Consider the following 25419-nt stretch of genomic DNA (forward strand, 5'->3'; position numbering starts at 1 on the left):
TTCTAAAAAACTAAGTTAATTAAATTGTAAAAGTTTCGCTCTCAATTTACTTAATCATTTAAATTGATTGTTTCTCTTCATTTGTTACTTGAATCTTTGGAGAGAGAGAGAGAGAGAGAGAGAGAGAGAGACAATTAAGTTAATAAAGATTTATATTGGTATGGAAATAGAAAATAAATCAAAGTTAAATTGTTGGAATAATTGTTAATATTAATTGATATTAATACTTTTAGGTAATATTATGTTAATGGAGTAAAAGTGAAACATTTAATGAGAAAAGGATATAACATATAATACGTTAAGTGTTGACAGTAGAAAAGAAAGACAATTGATAGAAGAGTAAATTAAATTATACAGAGAATATGTTGATTAGTATGGAGAGAATATTATATTATATTATATTATTATTATTATATTATTGTAATAATAGTTTTTCGATCTGGAATAAAATAATAGACAGAGAAAATTGGACGAAAAAGAAGAAGAAGAAAAATAAAGCAAACAATGTAAACTCGATACTCGAGGTTCCACCTAAAATAATGGCTCCTTTTACTTTAGTATTCATATATTATTGTTATCATAATATTATCATAGTACTTATCATCTTACAATGTTTAATATTATTCTATGAATATGGTCCACAATTAATTAGCAGGTTAATCAATGAAGTTAATCAATGGAGAGGATAATTGAAGTTGATGAAAATTGTTTCCAAGTAACAATGTAAATGTAATGTAAACAAAGGTGATGATGAGCAAATGGAGATTGGTTTTGGTTGATCATCTCGTTTAACTTTAATCCTTTTCTCATTTTTAATTGTTTACCTTTTTTTCCCCTTTAATTGTGTCAGGTAAATATGGTAATTGACGATTAACAGAATAAAATTTAATGATGGTTAATATAAAATAGAAAATGGAAAAAGTTATAATCATCACAAAGAAGGAATTAAATTGTGACAGTTTTTCTTGTTGTTGGAGGACAGAAAAAATCAGGTAAACAAAGTTGTGACTCTTTGGTATTTAATATAACACTAAATTTGTTGGTTCCTTGAGGCTTTAAAATTCTGGGCCAATTCTGGAGGAAATTAATTGCTAGGATTTAGTTAATTAGTGTTTAATTAACAACAACAGGAGAAATATTATAACAACAGTCAAGGAGAAACAAAAATAATCCATTAAATTGGTTAACAAGGAACAGAAAATAAAATGGAATCCAAGTTAATTGATTGAGAGAATTTTGGTTGAAAGGAAATAATTATATTCTAATTATGAGAATGATTTAGTAAATTGTCACAATTTAATAATAGAAAACAAAATGAAAACAATTAAGAGGAGAGGAAAAATTTTTTTACGGAGAAAAATAAATTTACTTTAAAAAGGGTCAAGTTGGTCAAAGAGTTTCAATGTCATCTAATGGATAATTTTGATCTAATCAAGAGTTCGGACCAATCACTTTTTTTCATTTGTTTTCTTATTGAGTTTTAATTAGTTTAGTTTTTTTCTTTTTCTTTTTTGGCTTATAAATAATTTAATGGTCAAGTTATTAGTTAGTGTTATTAATTTAAAGATCACCCGTTGTCCTGTAAGCTCTGGCCGATTGGAATGATCTGGCAAAAGGTCCACTGGTACAAGAGGAACCACCGATTGAATGACCGAACCCACTACCACCTCCGCCACCACTTCCACTTCCATGGCCTCCAAATGAGAAACCACCTCCTGAATGATGGCCAAGTGAACTACCACCTCCCATTGATCCTCCACCTCCACTTGAAGTTAATCTTGTTGAAAAGCTTGTTGATCCACCACCAACAGCAGATCCACCTGATGAACCGCCTTCTCGCCTTTGTGAGCACATGTTAAGACCTGGAATTATATGAACTCTCAGTCCCATTGGATCGTAACTTGGACCACGACGAGGACCACACCCTTTCCGTGCCCAATTTACATGAGATTTACAGCAACAATAATAGAAGAGTTTGAAAAAAGCTTCAGCAAAGTCACGATTTGTTGCTGCGTAAAGAAAACTGTAAACACATGAATGGCTTAAGGCCAAATACCAGGTTGAATTGAGCCATTCCTGAGCCACTGGTGAGTAAATATTAACAATTGAGGTGATAATCAATGGTGTCCACATGCAAAATGATGATATATAAACGCAAATGTTTGATTTGAGCAAACTTTCATCAGTTAACATGTAAGCCCAAGGATCTTCCGTTGGATTGATTTCTAACTGTGAACGTAACCATTTGGTGATGAAAAAACACCGAGTAAAACACAACAAAGTGACCAACGTTGGAAATATAAAAAGACAAATGGACACAATAAGATGATAAGTTGGATCAATGGTTGAATAGGAAATACGATCACCGGAACAAACTGAAGGTCCAAAAGAGTTGACATGTTGAGTTAATGGTAACGCAAGGCCGAAAAGCCAGATTATAATCACAATTAACACTATTCGCAATTTGGTACAACACTTTTCATATGAAAGAACGGCGGTTAATCCTTTCAAATTTTCCACCGACATGAACATGAAGGAAATTATTGAGATCGTTAAAGTTGAAAGGGTGACCAACCATTGAAAGTGACAAATGGATGGGTCATCGGGTATATTGGCCATAATTGCGACACAAGAAGCAGGAATGACCAAAATGGTGACCAACAGATGACTCAATGATAAGCTTACCAGGTAAACGTTACCTCGAACCTGGAAAGTGTCAATGACAACAATTGCCGAGATGACGAAAATACCTCCCATTGAGCCTAAAGTGGACACAAGGGAAAGTCCAATCAATTGAAATAGTCCATCCCAATTGGCATTATCGTCCGGTAAAACTGGTCCACTTCCATAGGGATTACGTGTTTTCGGATTAATGTCAAAACTGTTTAATGAAGATGCTAAATGTGAATAATGATTATTGGACAGATTTTGTATTGATGATGATGAAGATGGAGAAAGGGAGTTGTAAGTTATATTATTTGTTTCACTTGAGTTGATTGATGAAGATGTTATTGTTTGGTTAACGATTGACCACAACTGATCTTGAGTATCAGCGGATGGATTACCAATGGGATTTCCGGAAATTCCGGTGGACAGGTTGACCAGGGCAGTTGTAAGTCGATGTGATAACATTTTACCCTCACCTCGAACTTAGATTTCTCTTAGTACAATTTGGATCTTTTTCTTGTTTTCCTCCCTCTCTCTCCCTCTTTCTTTCTCTCTCTCTCTTTAAGCAAATCAAAATTTCTTTTTTACTCAGAATCGACTTGCGATTCAATATTCGTAGTGATCTTTTCGATTGGAGATATTGCTTCGTTTCAAGCGATAGCTGAGCAGGGAGTTGGTAAGTTACGATGATTAAGATTAGGGTTAAGAGAAAGAGAGAGAGAGGGAGAAATGTAGTGAGAGAGAGAGAAACTTATCTTCGAAAAGATTTGTTCTAATATCTTATAAGACTTTTTCGAAACTACTGACAGAGAAAAAGTTCCCTGAAGACCTGAGCCTTTGTGTGTCCTTCTAACCTCTTTCTTCTCACTTGTTCACTATCTTACCCTCTTCCTTTTCTCTCTCTCTCTCTCACTCTTTCTCCCTCCCTCAATTGTTGTCTTCTTTTCTTCTTCTTCCTTTTTACTCCCTTCTCTTTTTTGCCTTTTCAAGTTAATCTTTTCTTCTCTCTCTTTCGTGATCGTTTTTTTACCTTTGTTTGTCTTCTTCGTCTTCTTCTCCCACTACTAAAGCTAATACTTGTTTCTGATGAGATGAAACTTCTTTCTCTTGAAACCATACGATAAAATTTATTATTCTGGAGGGACTTATTTTCCTGGTAAATTGGAAGATGATAATGATTGAAACAACAAGGAGTTAACAGGGAGTTAAATTTAAAGGTAACGAGCCCTTTGTTTCTGACATTTTCATGGTAAACAAATTAATTCTGATTTAATTCTCATTCCAGGTTAATATATATTCAATAAGAGTTATAATGTAACATTAACACTGGAACAACAATCAGAGGAGATAAACAGGAAGCCAGGAAATGGTGATGGGAGTGAATCAAAGGGATTGACCAGAAGCTCAATGATCTGTAATCACTTATGTTTTTATGACAAGGATGAGGAAAAAGAAATAAAGTAAACGCCTTCCAAAAGGAGATAATGATGATGACCAAGGAAGAAGAAGAAGAAGAAGATGGAATGACAAAGAAGATGACAAAATAAGATGAGGAATTATTGTGAGAACGGACAGAAAATTGATTGGGATTTAGTGGAAATACAGGAAGAGAGGAAAGAAAATCTCACTCTTTTCTCCACCTTCGACTTTAAGTCTAATATTCTATTGATTTATTTCAATTTTGGATCAGATCGTCAAAGAAACTGCATCAAAATGACATTTAAGTTATCGTAGTTGATGAAGATGGAGATAAAAAAAAATGATGACAAAACAAAGACACAAAAGGATAACTTGGATATTAGATGATAGATGAGATGAAAGTGGTTTCGAGTAAAATATCAATAATAATAGTTGAACCCATCAAAGTTTCTGAGATAAATGTTGAAAGAAATTGATTGTTTTCAGCTATTAATCATAAATTGTTATCATTTTTTACCTTCCATCAGCAGATTAAATTTAATTCAGTTTGTTTTCATCAGCTATTGTTCAATGTGATTCTTTTTATTTCTCCCAAGGAAAAAGTAATCAGATTGATTTTTCTTCTGAATCTTCAGATTCTTATTGTTTCCTTTTCTTATTGTTTATATTGATTTGAGATTACGATTTAATATTATCACAATTAAGGCTTAATTATTGTTAAATTGTTGTTTGTTATACTGTTTGGCTGTTGAAAGGCTGATGGTTGAAAGATATCAAGACGGATTGTTGATCAGATGATTTTTATTTTTACGATTTACTATGATTATTATTATTGTTATATTATCGTAATAATAACTCACCGTCACCTTATTGACTTAATTTTGTGATGATTAATATTCACAATTAACTGGATTTAGAGATGTAAACAATTGATGATAAACAATATAATGTTATTATCACAATTGATTAAAAGTTTCACAAGCAATTGCAAACAGATGATTATGTTTATCTTGATTGTTGATGTTGTCTAAATGATTCAGTTTTATGCTTTAAATATTGAATGAAAGTAATTTATTTCACACTGATTGTTGTATCTTGATGAAGATAAACACTCCATGATAATTTAATCATGATGATGTTGATAATGATGAAGATGTTGATAAGAATAGCAAGAAAAAACCATCAAATGTAAATCCAACAAGTTGATTTTCTGTTAAACTGTTGATTGTTGAAGATGCTCAGTGTTAATGGATAATCACAATTAACTTGACACAGATAAATATTTATATTGATAAAATAGATTGTTGTTGTTAATTGTTTGATATTATTGTCACTGTTAATTAATGTCTGCCAAGGAAATTATTATTCTAATGATGTTGATGAAAAAGTCACTCATTTGTTGATGTTGTTTCTAGGAGTTGGTGTTTATATGTTTACTATGTTGATCCAACTAGATGATTATTGTTACTCCATCAACACTGAACAATTAACGATTCTCATTCTCATTTCAACTGAGTAAAAGATGGTGACTACGCTTTAATTTTCTTATAATCTTCATCTCACTCATCATCCTCATCATCATCTCTCTCTCTCATTGTTTAGTCAATTTTTTCTCTCACTTTTCCTTTCCTTTTCTGTCTTCATTTGTCTTCTTTTTTTTCTCCTCCTTCTTTTCGTCATCATCATTTTCCTCTTCTTGTCTTCCACCTCCTCCTACACACACATACTCTCTCTCTCTCTCTCTTCCTTTCAATCTCTCTCGTTAACCTAATATTTTATCGACTCCCTTTTTCTACCTCCCTGTTATGTCATATCTTCTTGTTTCTCCATTATCATCATCTTCTTCATCTTCTTCGTCTTCCTTATCTTCTCTACCTTCCCTTTCTCTTCCTCCCTCTAGGTATTTATGGAAACCTGAATTGAGTTTCATAACATTTGGCTCGCTGTTCATGTGCTGTGTTATCTCACTGATTCTCATTTCTATGGTAATTCAATCTCTTCGCGGATTAGAAATAGAATCAATTGAGTAATTTCATGATGAAAGACATGAATTACTCTCGAATCATCATCCTTATCATCATTCATTATCATCATTTTCTCTCATTTTCTCTATTTTTTAATCGACGACCTGTTAGAAGTCAATCTTGAAGCGCATGAGTTTGTTTTGCATCTAATGGAATCAACTTGTTTATCTTAACTTATATCTTTTAATAACATTTCCAAATGATTCTGTCAATTTAATCTGCTTCATGGCTCCATCTTCAGATTTCAGATAATAGTTGAATCGTTGATGATTTGGAAACACATTAAATTGACACAATCAAATGAAACAATCAGAATAAATATCCAGTAATGATTTTTATTGTAATGTCCAGGTCATGATTAGAAATCAATCATTTCTGCTTCATTATTTCAATCACATAACTGATAATGTTTCTCATCTATTTTTGGATTTGGATTACGAACACAACCAGGAAGAATTAACATCGACAGTCAATTCTTATTGTTAATTATCAGACCCTTTTACTACTCTCATGACGATGATTATGCTACACCAAAGTTAATTATTCTAATCTAGGATCTGATTGCTGTTTTGATAAACATAATAATCAAGTTGACAATCGATTCCTTGGTCTTATTGCTTCAATTGGAATATCAATCAATCCATTTAGAGATTGGTGAACTTTGTTAACTATTAATATTATCGAGGAAAATTCATTAATCAGAGAAAACGGTTTACTTTTCATGGACTTTGATTAAATCATTTGCATGAGCAATTAAGAGTAAGTTTCATCAATTAACTGGTTCATATCATATTTGATAGTAAACTAAGTCTCCCTCTTTGAAATGATTTACTAATTTAATCCACATGAATTCTGATTTTCATCAATATCGTGAACATAAAGTCTCATGTAGTAAGAACTTTTTTCATGTCATTTTCTTAATTATCTACTTACTCTTGATTGGAATTGTCTATGTTTTCATCATCACGAACCGGAAGATTAGTTCATCATGAACGATTAATCAATTGAATTGTTTCCTCATTTTCGTCTGCACGATTTCTCGTAATATTCAATCAAAAATTCAAATTCTATGCAAATCTTTATGTCGATTAGTTTAATTGTTTGTTTTTCAAGGTTAAATTTTAAAAAATCTTGGTTAAAATCACTATGATGAAAATAATTATGAGAATGAAGCAAATAAACTTGAAAAAGCAACAACAGCAGCAATTATCATGACGCGAATGAGTCTCAACAGGCTTAACAGTCGGTCTCATGAAATAATACGTTGGCTCGACGAAAATTGTGTCTTGTGATTGTGGTGCTAATTTCACGGGTCGTTGGGGTGGTTTTCTTGTTACAGTTGGCACAGTTGTTACAGTTGTTTGTTCCGGTAGTTCTTTGCTAATGGTCGCCGACAATTTAAGTCCATTGTGATTAGAATTGTTGATTTTATCGGTGAAATGTTTCGCCTGGTAAGCGTGATGAACTTCCAATGAGACATAATCTCCAGCCGACGAAAATGATCTGTATGATTTACCAAGTATTGCGCTCAAATGATGACGACGTTGTAATTGGGAGTAACTATTAGGAAACCCGGTGAAAATTAAGTAAGCGATTGATTTTGATTTAAACGGTAATGATAAGGTCGAAATGATTGAGGAGCGTCGAGCCAATGAAAATGAATTCGGGGTTAGAACTTTAAGTACATCTAATGTCTCTTGTCGAACTGTACTAACATTGTGTTTCTTCAGTTTATTCATGATAAAACTTGGAGGATATTGAACATATCTAACATCCAGAGGTAATTTGTGATACGGTTGATTCGATTTGTCACGAGCAACGTGTTTAGCTAATTCTTTGCTGGGAAATCCAATCCAAACGCCGATTCCAGGACACTTAGGGTCATTTTCATCCAGATAGATACAATCCTTAATTGCTCCTTGATGTTCAAACATTGACTTTAAATCACTTTCAATTGTTGATACATAATTGACTTCGGGTGATAAGGTTACTTTGATTACGGCAAAGTCACAAGATTCAGTTACTAATCGTAAGTGTCCATCATTAAGCAAGTAAAGCTCATCAGCACTTACATCGAGTAAATCACTTCGTTGATTCTTACAATGAATTAGATAAATTTTAATTTTATAATGGATCCGGAATCGGAGTAGAGCTTTAACAAAATCTGTATCACCACTAATCAAGATTATATTACAACCAAATCCATGAAGTTTAACAAATTGTCTGATGTATTGAATTAACCTTAAATCAGCAGCATTTTTATGATCATTAACATAATAGATCTTAACTCCCGAAGATTTAATTTGACGCTCGATGGGTTCGGTCACTCTACCACGTACATAAGCACAGATAAATTCAATCTCTTTTAATCCTTTCTGCCGAATCAATTTGTCTCTAATCAATTTGATAAACTGATCAGCTGATTGACCACATTGGACACTAACATTTTCAATATCCCAATAAACACCACAATTAATGTTGATACTTGATGAAATGTTGATTACAGTTGATTGTTGTTTAAATTTAGATCGAGCTCGAGAACGAGATCGAGAACGAGATCGAGATCTAGATGATCTTGTCATGGTTGTTAAACTTAATTGAATGATCACAAAATTTACAAATTTAATTAGCTTTTGGGCAAAAATAAGTTAACTGTTATTTGAGTCATCAATTAAATTCAATTGTCAAGTCAAATGGGTTCAAATAGTGTTATTTTTAAGGCGGTAAATTGAAGTGTCGTACTTTATGTTATTAATTTTGTTTATTTAAGTGTTGATCTAATTATAATTAATGAAATCTATGAAATGGCTACTTGAGGTAACGTCAACATGTAATTAGATGCATACTGCTGAGACTGCAGAATATGATTGATACATTAACCATTAAATATATTGTTGAGTTGATTACGATTGTGAGGGTTGTGGTTAAACCAAGGTGGGTGTTTGCAAGCCACAATCAAAGCTCGGTAACGGCAACTCTGATTCTTTAATTAAAATGATTGTTTTCTAATCGTTGGTTAGAAACACTTGACAGTTGCCCATAAAGTTGCCAATTCATGGGTAAAACAATGAGACCCAATTGATTTACTTTTAATGCAATCTAAAAGTAAATCTTATTGTTTTACCCATGAATTGGCATTTAGCAATCAATTGGTATTGTTCATTTCATGAAGAACAAGTTTTCCTGAGTAAATAAGTTAACTGTTTTTTAATCATCAAATGAGATAATTTTGTGCCGGCAAATTTAAATATCGCAAACTTTTGATATTAACTTCGGGTTGAATGTTATTGTAATCATAATCAGTTGAGTTTTAGAAATTTCACTTCAAAATTTACAAAATTTGTTTCCATTTTATTGATAATTTGGCAATATTAACATTCAATTTTCATTCGAGAGAAAATTCTGGAAACAATTCGGTAGCTATCAGGTTATCTCCTTGAGTTGATTACGATTGCGGGCGTTTTGGTTTCGTCAAAGTAGGAGTTTAACTATTAGATGCCCGTTTTAGTTCAGTGCAATGTCACTTCGATTCTTTAATTAGAAAGATTGTTAAAAAGGTTTAATTCTTTTCTAATCATTGCATAGAAACAATTGAATCATTAAAGTAAACAATTAATTTTCTGTATCAATGATTAACCTGTAAATAATCTGAGCAAACGCCCATCAACAATTGATAATAAAATATCATTAATTAATTTGATTCCATAATAAAAAGTCATTATAACTTTTTAAGAGTCAATTTATTGAAAATTTAATTCAGCTATGATTTGGAATCAGGCCGAGAAATGATTTTATAATGAAAAGCGAATAAAATGATCTAATTAATCAATATGCATTCTAACTCTATTAAAAAATCGCTCATGAATTATTAATATTCTGAATGAAAGAAATTGTATTTAGAACTATTTCAGATATGTTAATTATAAAATCTTTAATGTTTTTTTGCCTCTCTCTTCAACATTGTTATCGTTCATACTATTTCCGTCTAATTAGTAGACACCTCTTAGAATATCCCATAAAGTCTTATTCATAATTTCAGACCTTTCTTCAGGCATTTTACTGAGGATGGAAAACAAAGTTGCCCTTGATTTTGTTTGGACAGTTGATCTGTTAAAGGTTTCAATGATCTTAATAACCTCGTGATCATCGTCATCTCTGCGGAAAGCAACTGAATTGTTGTCGTGCCAAATTAGTCGAACTGAAATGTTCCATTGACTTTTAAAATAATTCTCCATTAGATCGAAATCAAAGCGGCCTGGAATACCAGAGACCAACACACACCTTATCATTTTACCTTTCTTAAAAGATAATATTGAATTCTTTGCCACTTTCCACGATTGTTCATATTCATAATTAATAGCCGTGCGAATAATGTCCATTTTTCTCTTTCGAACTGATTCTTCCACATCGAGCTCTAATAATCTTTTAACTACATCTTCTGGTGGGTCTTTATATATATACTTAATCACGATCGATACATTAAAAAGTCCAAGATTATTTTTTGTTTTCACGACTAATCGAGCCATCTCTACGCATTCAAAGTTAATCCAATAGCAATTTCTATCACAATCAAAGTAAATCGCTTCTCTTGATCCTCCGATGTGACCAAAAGTTTCACCCAAAGTAGCTCTAACCACATTCTCATCTAAATTATTAGGTATTCCGGTGATCTTAACAGCGACTACGTTCACACGATCAGTTATCGATACCAATCCGTCGGATGTGGTCATGAAGGTTTCATCAGCAATCGCGTCAAGTAAACAGGAAAATGAATCTTCCCTACGAACCGTATAAACAGTTATTTTATGGTCATTTTTGTGTTTAAATAGTCGCTTGATGAAATCACCATCACCAGTAATTAACACGATGACACTTTTATCTTTGTAAATTGAAACGAATTCATCAATCAACTCAATCAATTTAAGATCCGCTGCATCATCACCTTTTTTAACAAATTTAACACGTTCAATATGAATTGAGTTCTTGACCAGAACAGAAGTTTGTCTTTCACCAATGTCTTTAGCAAAAATACAATTAAATTTCACTTCATTTAGCTTTTTAGAGTTAATCAAATCACTTCTAACGAAATCTATTAGTTTTTGTACTTTTGCTGGACTTTTACTATATTTGGTATCTTTAATACCTTTAACATTTTCAATATCCCAAAAAATAGCAGTTGGTTTTTCAACACAGGATTCATCCAACTCACAAATAGACATTATTTTTGAAACAAATAATAACTCATTAATACAAAAGTAACAAATTTCATCAAATATATGATTACTGACTAATTATTGATAATATTTCTGAATCGGTGTTTTTTTTATCATAATCAACAGGAGTCTCTACTGCAAACACCCATTCTTTACATTTTTCTGTAATGCATGAGTTTATTGAGTCTAAAATTACCTTTCAATCAGAGCTATTAAATCCTCACAACTAATCTAAAAAAAAGGTTGGAGTGGCAAATTTAAATCGCGTAATTCTTGTTACGAGCGCTGATCCAATAGATTGATTCAATGAAATGACTGAAATATAACATAAAAGAAGCAAAATTTATTCTTCACTTGCAAAACAAGGAAATCCAAACATTCTACGATTGTACGAACGATAGTTATAAATATGAGTACAAATATAAGATAGAAACTAAAATCACACAAAATTCAGGTCACTGATGTGCCGTCAATTACACGGCAGTTGTATTAAAGAGTAGCGAAAATTGTTTCTAGTTAGTTGCAATAAATATTTACATACGCGAAATAACTGGCACTCAGAGAGTCCGTGACACAAATAAATTGTATTCTTGTTCTCGGCGATGTTTCAATGGTTTTTGATTATAACGTTAATTTTATTCGTTTCGAATTTGTTTTCTCTTGATAACGCCCAATAAGATTAAAATAGTTGGATACGAGTTTTCAGTCTAAGCAACTTTCGACAATCAATGAAATTATTTATTTGGTCCTTACGACTAACAGGATAGAAACATGAATATATAATAATATTTATGAGTAGAAAAATGAAATCAAAAAGTGTCTACAACACCGGGGGTTCCCAAGTGGTCTGCCTCCCAAGTACTAACCCGGCCCGAAGCTGCTTAACTTCGGAGATCGGACGGGATCCAGTGCTTTCAGCTTGGTATGGTCGTAGACAAAAGGTCAGTTGATAAAACTCATTATAAAGCTGAGTTTGGTTAGGTTTCCGATCCGACAAATTTAATGGTGAAAATAACCCTTCTACTTGTGTCATTCTTTATCCATTCATTAATATATTTTGAAGACTTTACGATAAAATTTTAATTATGATCCATATGATGACAATTATTATAAAAATTACTATGAGAATTAAACAGATCAACTTGAAAATACGACGACGCGAGCAAGTGTCTTTATCAAAATGAGTTTCCATGATATCGTCCGATAATTGTATCTCAAAAACACCTCCTTGTATAGTAATATTAGGTTGTACAATAATATCAGCTCGTTTTGGAAGCTCTTTGCTTATAGATGTTGACAATTTAAGTTTATTGTCGTTCTTGATTTTATCAATGAAACGTTTAGCATGGCTCAGTTTAGAGACTTTCAATGCGACAAAATCTCTGTTCGACCTGAATGAATGTGAGAAAATAGATTTCTTAGCAAGTTTCCTGAACAAGTGAAGACGACGTTGGAAGTTTGTATAATTATTAGGAAACCCAGTAATGATTAAGTAAGCAGATTTCTGCGCTTTGAAAGGTAACGATAAGGTCGAGGTGACTGAGAAGCTTCGAGGCAATGAAAATGAATTCGGAATTAAAACTCGAAGTAAGCTCCATGTTTCAGTGCGAATTGTACTAACATTGTACTTCTTAAATTCATTAATGATATGACTGGGAGGGTATTGAACATATTTTACATCCAAAGGGTGATTGTGATAAGATTTATTCATTTTGGCATTAGCGACCAGTTTAGCTGATTCCTTGCTCGAGAAGCCAATCCAAATGCACTTTGTGTCGTTTTCATCGAGGTAGATACAATCCTTAATTGCTCCTTGATGTTCAAACATTGACTTTAAATCACTTTCAATTGTTGATACATAATTAACCTCGGGTGATAGGGTTACTTTGATTACGGCAAAGTCACAAGATTCAGTTACTAATCGTAAGTGTCCATCATTAAGCAAGTAAAGCTCATCAGCAATTACATCAAGAAAATCGTTATTGTGATTTTCACAATGGATTAAGTAAATTTTAGCTCCATACTTAATTTTACAACGAATTAAAGTTTTAACAAAATCTGAATCACCACTAATCAAGATGATGTTACACCCATCTCCATAAGATTTAATAAATTGCCTGATAGATTGAACCAAACAATAATCAGCAGCGTTAGGGGCATTTTCTACTGCTCTAATAGTAACTCCTGAAGATTTAATTTGATCCTCAATGGTTTCGGTCACTCTACCACGTACATATGTACAGATAAATTCCCTCTCTTTTAATCCTTTCGGCCGAATCAATTTGTCTCTAATCAATTTGATAAACTGATCAGCTGATTGACCACTTTGGACACTCACATTTTCAATGTCCCAATAAACACCACAATTAATGTTGATACTTGATGAAACATTGATTACAGTTGATTCAAATAGGATGAGACTTGTCATAGTAAATTTGTATAATTTATTTATTCACGCTATTCTAATTATAATTAATGGAAATTTCGTTCATTTAGTGAATTCAATTCTCATTTGATTGTGAATCTTGGAAAAAACAACCAATGCGATAACTATCAGATTATTTTAGCAAGTTGGTTACGCCAAAGTAGGTGTTTACTTAGGTACCCATTGATGATTCAGTGCAATTCCATTTCGATTCTTTAATTGGAAATATTGTTAAAAAGATTTTAATTATTTTCTTATACTTTGACAGAAACAATTAACCATTTCCCATAAAGTTACCAATGATATTTGACCGAATGCAAATTAGTGATTGTCTTTTATGTAGCTGTTAAAGTCACGAAGCTACTCTTTTTCTCAAGACTTTATCTGGAATACCCTGTACAATGAGACTTATCAAGACAAATATTGAGTATCGATTATCTAATCAACCACTGGTTGATTGATTTACCAGAAGATAATTTGAGCAACCCAATTATCAGCTAATAACAACTGATTATAAACAATAATATCATTTATACTGATACATTTATTATTGCATTAACTGTTGCAGATAAACAAATATTGAGAGAAATATTGATGTAGAAATTTTATCATTTGAAAATTCAGTTCAATTAATTTGTTATTGCTTCAGTCAATAAGCAACTCCGATAGAAATTTTTTCTCGATTATATAATAATCATAATCTTCGTGGCTCCTAATATTTTGTTCTTATCGCATTTGATAAGATTTGGATAATTTCTGCGAAAAAACTTTCATCTAATTGAATTGGAATCTTTTCCGGGATAGAAAATAATGTGGCTTTAAATTTAATCTCAGGGTGAATGTTTGATCGATTGAATGTCTCAATGATTTTTATCATTTCGTCGTCATCGTCGATTATATCGAAAGCAACTGAATCGTTATTTTGCCACATTATTCTAACTGATATACCCAAATATTTTTTGAAACAATTCTCGATCCCCGATCTTTCAAAACGATAACGAATACCAGAGACCAATACACAAGGCTTCATATTATCACATTTAAATGAAAATATTGGAATCTTTTCGACTCTCCATCCTTTTATATCACGTTCATGATCAATCGCCGACCGAATAATGTTCATCTTTCTGTTTCGAACTGATTTTTCCGCATCAAGTTCTGATAGTCTTTTAATTACATCTTCAGGTGGATTTTTATCATACTCAATCACGATCTTACCATTAAAAAGCTTAAGATTATTTTTGGTCTTCACGACTAATCGAGCCATCTCTTCACACTCAAAGTTAATCCAGTAGCAATTTCTATCACAATCAAAGTAAATCGCTTCTCTTGATCCTCCGACGTAACCAAAAGTTTCACCCAAAGTAGCTCTAACCATATTCTCATCTAAGTTATCAGGTATTCCGGTGATCTTAACAGCGACTACGTTCACACGATCAGTTATCGATACCAATCCATTTGGTGTAATCCTGTAAGTTTCATCAGCAATCGCGTCAAGTAAACAGGAAAATGAATCTTCCCTATGAACAGTATAAACTGTTATTTTATGTTCATCTTTATGTTTAACTAATCGTTTGATGAAATCGCCATCACCAGTAATTATCACGATGACACTTTTATCTTTGTAAATTGAAACGAACTCATCAATAAACTCAATCAATTTAAGATCCGCTGCATCACCACCTTTTTCAACACGTTCAATATCAATTGAGTTATCGACCAGAACGAAATTTTTTTCATCACCAATTGTACCTTTAGCAAAAACACAAGTAAACTTCACTTCACTCAACTGTTTAAAGTTAATTAAATCACGTCGAATGGAATCTATGAGTCTTTGTACTCCTTTTGGACCTTTAGCGTCGATATTTTCAATATCCCAGAAAATGGCAGTTGGTTTTTCGGCAAAAGGTTTTACCAATAAATCACTTTCCATGGTGATATTAGAAATAAATTACTTGTAAAAAACAATTGAAATGTAATCAACTCATACACAGCAATAATCTTTGAGACAGTTATCAATAACTTACTGATAGTTGCTCACTAATTCAATGATGAGTATTATCATGATTTACGGAAACTTTCATAAATCCAATTATCACATTATCTCTACTGTAGTCACAACCTTTCGTTGGATATCGGTAAAGTTTTTCTTAGTCAATTAAAACTTCAAAAACCAAATTCTATGCAAATCTTTATGTCGATTAATTAATAACGTTTATCATTAGTTTAATTGTTTGTTTTTAAGGTTAAATTTTAAAAAATCTTAATCAAAAGTCTTATGATGAAAATAATTAGGAGAATGAAGCAAATTAACTTGAAATAATGACAACAGTGGCAATTATCATGATCTAAATGAGTCGCAACAGGCTCAACGGTCGGTCTCCTGAAATAATACGTTGGCTCGGTGACAATTGTGTCTCGTGATTTTGGTGCTGATTTCACTGGTCGTTGAGGTGGTTTTCTTGTCACAGTTGTTGCAGTTGTTATAGTTGTTTGTTTCGGTAGTTCTTTGCTAATAGTCACCGACAATTTAAGTCCATTGTGATTAGAGTTGTTGATTTTATCGGTGAAATGCTTCGCCTGGTAAGCGTGATGAACTTCTAATGAGACATAATCTCCAGCCGACGAAAATGATCTGTATGATTTACCAAGTATTGCACTCAAGTGATGACGACGTTGTAATTGAGAGTAGCTATTAGGGAACCCGGTGACAATTAAGTAAGCGATTGATTTTGATTTAAAAGGTAATGATAAGGTCGAGATGATTGAGGAGCTTCGAGCCAATGAAAATGAATTCGGGGTTAGAATTCGAAGTATATTAAATGTCTCCTCTCGAACTGTACTAACATTATATTTCTGCAGTTTATTAATAATAAAACTCGGAGGATATTGAACATATCTAACATCCAAAGGGTGATTGTGATAAGGTTGATTCGATTTGTCATGAGCAACGTTTTTAGCTAATTCTTTGCTGGGAAATCCAATCCAAACGCCGATTCCAGGGCACTTAGGGTCATTTTCATCCAGATAGATACAATCCTTAATTGCTCCTTGATGTTCAAACATTGACTTTAAATCACTTTCAATTGTTGACACATAATTAACTTCGGGTGATAAGGTTACTTTGATTACGGCAAAGTCACAAGATCCAGTTACTAATCGTAAGTGTCCATCGTTGATTAAGTAAAGCTCATCAGCAATTACATCAAGTAAATCACTTCGTTGATTCTTACAATGAATTAGATAAATTTTGATTTTATAATGGATCTGGAATCGGACCAGAGTTTTAACAAAATCTGTATCACCACTAATCAAGATGATGTTACAACCAAATCCATGAAGTTTAACAAATCGTCTGATGTATTGAATTAACCTTAAATCAGCAGCATTTGGATGATCATTAACATAATCAATTGTAACTCCCAAAGATTTAATTTGACCCTCAATGGTTTCGGTCACTCTACCACGTACATAAGCACAGATAAATTCAATCTCTTTTAATCCTTTCGGCCGAATCACTTTGTCTCTAATCAAGGACCGTGGTAAAAGACAAAAAGACGAAAAGAAGCAAAAAAAGGCAAAAAAGAGCAAAAAAGGGCCAAAATTCTCCACAATCAAGTAGAATTGAAGTGAAAGGGCCTCAGGACATTTTATTCTGAATTTTTGACGAAATATTGACAATAATAACACTTAAACAAAACAATAATCACCAAAATCTCAAAATAATTCAATTTTTCTGATTTTTGATGCGCGAAGTTTGAACGTCAATTTATGAATACTTTTTTATTCAATTTCAACTAAAAATCTAATTTTTTATCGATAATTTGACCACATATACTGACCTGAGTTCATCTTTAAATCGTAAAAATTAAATATAAGTAAAAAGAATTGAATTTAAAAAGTGTTTTTGTCTTTTAGCTCTTTTTTGCTTCTTTTTGCCTTTTTGCCTTTTTTTGCCTTTTACTACGGTCCTCTAATCAATTTGATAAACTGATCAGCTGATTGACCACATTGGACACTCACATTTTCAATATCCCAATAAACACCACAATTAATGTTGATACTTGATGAAATGTTGATTAAAGTTGATTGTTGATCGAGTGGAGATCTAAATCCCGATGATCTTGTCATGGTTGTTAAACTTAATTAAAACTAATTGAACGATCACAAAATTTAACTTTTAATTAGTTTTCGGACAAAAATAAGTTAACTGTCATTTGAGTCAATCAATCAAATTCAAATGTTTTTAAAAAGTGTTATTTTTAAGGCGGTCAATTTAAATATCTTACTTTTTGTTATTATTAGGGCGGTTAAACATGGCCGCGTTTCAATGGATTGTGGTCACTTCGGAAACTTAATTTCCATTGCAAACGAATCAGCTCACTTACTAGAAAATGAAGTTTGAACAAAATCCAATATGGCGGTCAATTTTGAGACCAAAAAAGTCAATTATTACCCTTTTTCTTAATGGAAATTTACCATGGAAACCATCTTGGATCATCTTCCATTAATCAAGACTTTGAAATGGCTACTTGAGGTAATGTTAACATGTAATTATATTACTGAGGCTGCAGAATATGATTGATACATTAACCATTAAATATCTTGTTGTGGTTATCCCAAGATGGGTGTTTGCAAACCACAATTACAGTGCGATACCGGCAACTCTGATTCTTTAATTAAAATGATTGTTGAAAGGAGTTTAATTGTTTTCTAATCGTTGGTTAGAAACACTTGACAATTCCCTATAGCGTCGCCCATTGATCTACTTTTAGATTGCATTAAAAGTAAATCAATTGGGTCTCATTATTTTACCCATGAATTGGCATTTAGTTAGAAATTGGTATTGTTCATTTCATGAAGAACAAGTTTTGCTGAGTAAATGTTTTTTCAATCATCAATAGAATTGAATTTACCAAATCCAAGTGAAAAGTCAAAAGCGATAATTTTGTGCCGCCAAATTTATCTATCGCAAACTTTTATTAACTTTGAGTTGAATGTTATTGTAATCATAATCAGTTGATTTTATGAAGTTTCTCTTCGAAATTTAGAGAATTTTAATTTAGGCAATGTTAACATTAAACGGTTAATTTTTAGTCGAGAGAAAATTCTGGGAAGAACAATCAATTCGATAACTACCAGATTATCTCATTGAGTTGATTATGATTGCAGAGGTTTTAGTTATGCAAAAGTAGGTATTTACCTAGATACCAATTGATAATTCAGTGCAATTTCACTGCGATCCTTTAATTAGCAAGATTGTTAAAAGGGGTTCAACTCTTTTCTAATTATTGAATAGAAACAATTAACCATTGTCCATAAAGCTACCAACTCTTTGATATAACAATGATAGTTACTCACTTGAGTTCGTCGTTTCCGTCTTCACTTCATTCATCTATTTATAAATGAAGTTTTGGTTTATCTCGAACCTTAATAGTATGTACTTTCTTGAGTGGGATTTGTTGAATGAACTGAAATTTACTTTCAAGCTGAATGCAAAATTTTAAAGAAAAAAAGCAAATTTCAGATGATCAAAATAATTTTACTAACCATTTGGTGGAATTATCGTTAATGTAATTACATAACTGAACAATCCAATTGTTAACAGATATTAATCAGGAAAAGATATTTCATTTTAATTTTGTGGTTTAAATTTGATGAGAAAAACTTCAAATAGAAATAAGATAATTGCAAGAATACAAAGTGATAGGTAAAGATACATTAGATCAGTGAAATTAGAAAAAGTGATTGGACTGTATGACCCTTCAGGTTGAGCACCTAATTCCTCATAACGCCAACACATTGGAAAGAGAATTCTCTCTCTTCTTGCAGCGTCTTGAGTTTCGAACATTTTTTCAAAACCAACGGTCCAAAGCTTTTGTTCAAAACCAGAATAAGAAGCTCTGATAATCTTTCGTTTCTTGTTACCATCGATATTTTTATGGAAAAATAATGCAGCTAATCTTTCAAAATATCGACCCGAACCAACATGATATAAAAAATTACTTTTTTGATTTTTCGGGAGATTATAAGTAATAATAAAATGCAGTTTACAATAAAATCTCAACAGATTCACAACGTTAACGTCTTTTTGAAAGGACGAAACAATTGACTTATTGAACGTTTCATAGGTATATTCATCGAGTGCTTGAAAGCTTATGGGATATAGTGGGGCTTTTAAGCCAACAGATTCGTTTACAAAGCGATAACAACTCTCTTTGTGTGCTGAACAATTAATGTCTTTTCGAGAAGTTAAATCAGACCACGTATTCAATGGTGCTGGACGTGAAGCTATCGAATACTGTGTAGTAAACGATGCAGAAAATAAATGTAATATGTAATGAACTGAGAAAGAGAAGGTTAGAAATATGAATAAGCCAAATTTACCTTTGATGTTTGCCAAAAGAAACTTTATGATCGAAGGTCGATAAATGGTAGACTCATCACTTCCGATATCTGATCGAGCAAAATATATTATCAAAGCGAACACCGTTAAAAGGGTGGTGAAGATGCAAACGGAATAATCGACTATCTCAAGTGAAGATAATATTCCTTTGTTAATTACATCAGTTGACGAGTTTGGGTATATATTCCAAAAGATACAACTGACTCCTCCAACTATTGGCCCGACGGATACATTGACTTCTGTGCCATCCAGAAAAGATAAAGATCCATCCGGAAAAATCATATCCACTTTACCTGATTTGAGGAGCGAAATATCATCGTGCTCATCATCTGAGTTAACAAATAGCTTGGGAATATTATCTATATGTAGTATATTTTTGACGATAAATTCCTGAAGGTTGGGCGAAAACGTTGATAGAACTTTCAAAATACTTTGAGAATTATTCATTACGTATCACAATAAGAAAAAATCAACTAAAATTTCATATCAAGAATTTTAACTAAGTACGTCGAGTATAAAAAAACAACCGATTTTAAGTTTATCATCTAAATCGATATTCCGAATCGACCAGCTATTAATCTTTATGACTTTTTGGTGCCAATATAATAATATAACCATCAAATCTTGACGCTTCCTTTATATTAATAGAAAATGAAACAAAGTTATTAAATTAAGAGTTTAGTAAAAAGATTCAATATGAAAATGACATCAAGAATAGATTAGAATAGTAAAGCCAATAGACACAAAACACGAAATGACTTTTTCTTCAATAACCATTATTATCCACTAAGAATAATCAAATTATTTAATTTTTTTGATAGAATATTAGTTGGAATTGGTTGTGAAAAATTGATCGACTTGGAACTATCGATCTCCAATCGAGCTTAAATTTCTCATAGACATTGAAAATTCAAAGATAATAAGTCCAGATAATTGGTAGGGTATTGAACATTTTATACGCGTGTAGTGCATAATCGTGTACTAAATAAAATTTTAAGGGGAAATTGAAATGGTCGGCTTTTCGTACTTGAGGTCAGTTTATACATCGTACATTAGAATATAAAAATTTTCATGTTAATTGTTCAATGTTAATTGTCGTGTTAAGAAAAGATGGAAAGTGAAACCGTTTAGCAGTTGATTGTTTTGATGTTTTTCGAGTAAATTGATTAGTGATCAACTTTGAGCACAACCTTCATTATTTGAACTCGAACCGGCAACTCGACTTGAGTTCATTGAGCTTCGCGGAAAATCGTCATCTGAGTCCGTCGAATTGGCGACTTTTTGTTTATCCATAATTAAAGTTCCGTGTAACGTTTTGATTAGTTTTTGTTTACTTACAGTGTTTCCCGATTGAAGAAACCAAACTTTCAAATGAAGAAACCAAAATGATTTTTATTGATATTTAATTGTGATTAATTAATTAATTTCGATTCAAAATTGAATTTAAATCAAATCTACAATCACAATTAATGTGAAACTCAATTTTTAGACCGATTTTCGACAAAAATTAATTAATGAAAAATGAAGGTCCAAAATCTCAACCAATTGGTATACGAGTAAAAGCATTGGGGTTTCTTCAAATGAAAAAAAGGTTTACTCATTTGAAAGTTTGGTTTCTTCAATCGGGAAACACTGTAATTTTGCGCAAACAATTAAATTGATTACTTCAGGCGGAGGTTTCTCGATACTTGTACTGATCTCAAATGGAAAGAAATTGTAAATGTAAAGTCCTTCAAGATTAAGCGCGAATCTGGCATCGGAAATCTCATCAAATAAAGACCAAATTTTACCGTTTGAAATGATCGCATATGAACATCGATAATAAGCTAGATCATTTCGAACTACTGATACCTTGGGCGGAAAATTAATGGAACAAGTTATTTTAGGAAGATTTTACTTTAATTCCAGGAAAAAGCGCTCAGAACTTTGAGCACAGGCCAAACTCGAACTTGAACTCAAGTTGCAGTTGAAGATCCATTCGAGTCTTGACTCGGCGCTAAAGCTGAATAAACAGCGCTTATATGATTCGACCAAAGTATTTATACGAAACAGATTCGGTGAACTTAATCGAACCATCATCTCCATAGATCTCATCAAGTGAATCTCGTTTCATGAGAAACACGATCAACAATTTCCTTGATTCTCTCACTTAAACGATCATTATAACGAATAAGATGTATTTAGTTCTCCGATTTATTTTAACCGTTCTCAATGTATTCGCAAGACTATCGAGCCAATAAGATTATCGTAGATCCATAAGGTTGACTATTGAAACTTTCGATTCGCTGTCGCATCAGTGAGTCCAAATTCACCTCTGGTCCAACATCTTGGAATCGAGCACCTTGTGATATGAGTTGATCAATATTCCTCTTTGATAGATTATAAGAACCGATAACATGAAAATCTTTGATACAAAGATCATATTTATCGATTATATTTGATCGTATTCAGTGAAAACAGAATCAGCTGATGATCCCTCGGAACGAAAACATTTTGAATATCCCAAAGAGACCACAAGGATTGGACATAATTAACGACCAGAATAAGACACAATCAAAGGCAAACAATTAACTACCTGATGAGAAAATACTAACAGTAAATTACCCAAGCAGCTCTGGTGTTAGTTTATTCAATGGAAGAGGGAAAATTAAACAATTAATCATCTTCTCAAAGCCAATCAATTAACACCGAAAAAAAAAATTTCTCGATCTTCAATCAATTATCTTAATTTTCTGTTCGTATCATTATGAAATCTAATTTTCCATTTCATTCACAATAAAATCTCAATTTACAAACGCAAGTTAGTCATCAGGTTGTACTATAATTAATTAATAAAATAATGTTTCCATTTTAATTTAGGCAATGTTAACGTTGAACTTTTATTAACTTTTTAAAGTTCAACGGCTATTTTTAATCGAGAGAAAATTCTGGAAATAACAATCAATTCGATAACTATCAGATTATCTCATTGAGTTGATTATGATTGTGGAGGTTTTGGTTATGCCAAAGTAGGTGTTTACTTAGATACCCATTGATAATTCAGTGCAATTTCACTTCAACTCTTTAATTAGCAAGATTGTTAAAAGGGGTAAAATTCATTTCTGCTCATTGAATAAAAACAATTAACTATTGTCCATAAAGTTACCAACTCATTGATATAACAATGAAACCCAATGATAGTTACTCACTTGAGTTGGTCCTTTCCGTTTTCATTTCATTCATCTATTTATAAATGAAGTTTTGGTTCATCTCGAATCTTGATAGTTACTGAGGATTCGTGATTGAATGTGAGCAAACCAACAATCTGATGTCTATCCATTGTATAGCAATTGGTTCAATTTGGTTACTACGTATCTTAGGTCTGAAATCTCTGGAATTATTCTGAACAAACTGGCCTTTAATTCAATTGTTTCATCATCTTCCGATCTATTGATATCCTCAATAATTCGAGCGGTCGATTGAAGTGTATATGGTCGGTAAAAAGCGATAACATCTTCGTTCTGCCAAAAAATTTCGATCTCAATTTGGAAATGTTTCTTGATAAATTTACTATTTTGTCTTTTGCTATTTCCCGATTTTAAACCGATAACGAGGATACAAGGAAGCATTGAGATCCATTTTAAACAGCTAATTGGACTGTTCGATGGCCACCATGAACTCGTGCGTTCACGTTCTAATGAGACTTCGATGATAAACAATTTCTTTAGAAATGTACTATGGAAATTGAGATCAAATAGTTTTTCAATCACATAATCTGGAGGCTCTCGAACATGCTGTGCAATTATCGAATGTCCAAAAAATTTGTTTCTCACATCAACTGCTAATTTGGCCATATCTTCACACTCGAAGTTTACCCAACAACAGGAATGAGAAAGGTCCAAGAAAATGGCGTCTTTTAGACCTCCGATAAAACAGAAAAGTTCTTGTATGATTCTCAACTTTTCTTCTTGAATGATACTCTTATTGCTTATCAAAGGTCCAGTTAATTTAACCGCAACTATGTCCAAACGTTCAACTATTGATCTCAGTCCATTATCGGTAATCAGAAAAGTTTCATCAGCAACTGCATCCAGCAAATGGGAATATGAATGATCAAGATGAACTGTAATTATATCAATGTCATAGTCTCTTTTTAATTGGTCTAAACATTTTATGTAATCTGAATCACCACTAATTAGTACAACTGTTGATTTTTTATTGAAAACATCAACAAAATCATTGATTAAATCAATAATCTTCAAATCAGCTGAGTTCAAGCCTTTAGGAACTTTTTTCACCTTCACTTTATTATGAGCAAGTTCAAAAATTGTATCTTCACTTAAATTTTTAGCAAATACACAAGTAAATTGTATTTCATTTAATTTTTTGGGAGCAATTATTTCACAACGAATTGAATTAACTAAATTGTTCACATTATTTGTTGGTATGTTTTCAATATCCCAGAAAATCGCAGTGGGTTTTAAGACACAAAATTCACTCATAAACATGATGAAAGTTGAGAATCGTTGGAAACAATTAAATCATTAAGGTAAACCATTGGTTTTTCAAAATAACGATTTAATCAACGATTACCTAGAAATAATCTGAGCAAACGCCCATCAAAAATTGATAATAAAAATAATATCAATTAATTTGATTCCATAAGAGAAATTTTTATAATATTGTATTATATTCTCAAGAAATTTTATTCATTACAATTAAGTACCTTTACTCGATCACACTTTTATTTTTAGGTCGGATTTTCGTGCAAAACTTTCTGATCTACCTAATACATTGATCATTGAATAACAAATCGTCTGATGTATTGAATTAACCTTAAATCAAATCAAATTATTTTATTCATTTAATTTTCCACCTTAACTGTAACAATATTTTCATTCAATTAATTCAATTCAGAGCTGACGAAAATGTATCAATGAATAACTATTAACGTGATAGCTATCAGATTATCTTATCTGCTTTCTCGCTTAAGATTTATTGAATAAACTAAAATTATCTTTCAAGCTGAATACAAAATTTAAAAAGAAATGGAAAAAGAGAATTGATCAATTGATTGGAAGTGATAGAAACTCAATGAGAAAGGTGTTTTTTATACCTGTCACATACAACTATTATCTATTCAAATAATTAATTGCTAAGCAACTAATTCTCATTGGAAAATTCAGATAAAGCGGTAATCCAAGATGGCGTCCAATTTTGGCGCTATTTTATATAAAATAGGTCAAATTTTCGTATATCTCGATTTAAATCTGAAAAATAGCAAAA

The 25419-nt window shown here is 32.0% G+C and overlaps 2 protein-coding genes and 1 non-coding gene across 3 annotated transcripts; all 3 read right to left on the reverse strand.

The window, feature by feature from the left end:
• Positions 1–516: 516 nt before the first annotated feature.
• On the reverse strand, positions 517–5612 carry LOC128397771 (protein trapped in endoderm-1-like). Its single transcript, XM_053358521.1, has one exon. It carries the CDS (start codon positions 3130–3132, stop codon positions 1561–1563), a length of 1572 nt encoding a protein of 523 aa, XP_053214496.1. The 5' UTR covers positions 3133–5612; the 3' UTR covers positions 517–1560.
• Positions 5613–12140: 6528 nt separating this feature from the next.
• LOC128398015 (5S ribosomal RNA) lies at positions 12141–12259 on the reverse strand. Its single transcript, XR_008327030.1, has one exon. It is a non-coding gene; the product is annotated as a 5S ribosomal RNA (ribosomal RNA).
• Positions 12260–15949: 3690 nt separating this feature from the next.
• On the reverse strand, positions 15950–17983 carry LOC128397804 (uncharacterized). The gene is made up of 2 exons (XM_053358554.1): positions 17720–17983; positions 15950–17272 (listed from the first exon to the last, which is right to left on the reverse strand). The coding sequence occupies exons 1-2, from the start codon at positions 17877–17879 to the stop codon at positions 16002–16004; spliced, it is 1431 nt and encodes a 476-aa protein (XP_053214529.1). The 5' UTR covers positions 17880–17983; the 3' UTR covers positions 15950–16001.
• Between the last annotated feature and the right edge of the window lie 7436 nt (positions 17984–25419).

This window comes from Panonychus citri, unplaced genomic scaffold, assembly GCF_014898815.1.
Source record: "Panonychus citri isolate SS breed McGregor unplaced genomic scaffold, ASM1489881v1 Contig00040, whole genome shotgun sequence".
Lineage (NCBI taxonomy): Eukaryota > Metazoa > Arthropoda > Arachnida > Trombidiformes > Tetranychidae > Panonychus > Panonychus citri.

What these genes read in the sequence shown, in the direction of transcription:
- LOC128397804 (XM_053358554.1), bottom strand. Translation starts at nt 17,879, where the DNA reads ATGACAAGATCATCGGGATTTAGATCTCCACTCGATCAACAATCAACT. An exon ending in GTTTATCAAATTGATTAGAG is followed by an intron (nt 17,273 to 17,719) that starts GACCGTAGTAAA and finishes CCTTGATTAGAG; the next exon opens with ACAAAGTGATTCGGCCGAAA.
- LOC128397771 (XM_053358521.1), bottom strand. Translation starts at nt 3,132, where the DNA reads ATGTTATCACATCGACTTACAACTGCCCTGGTCAACCTGTCCACCGGA.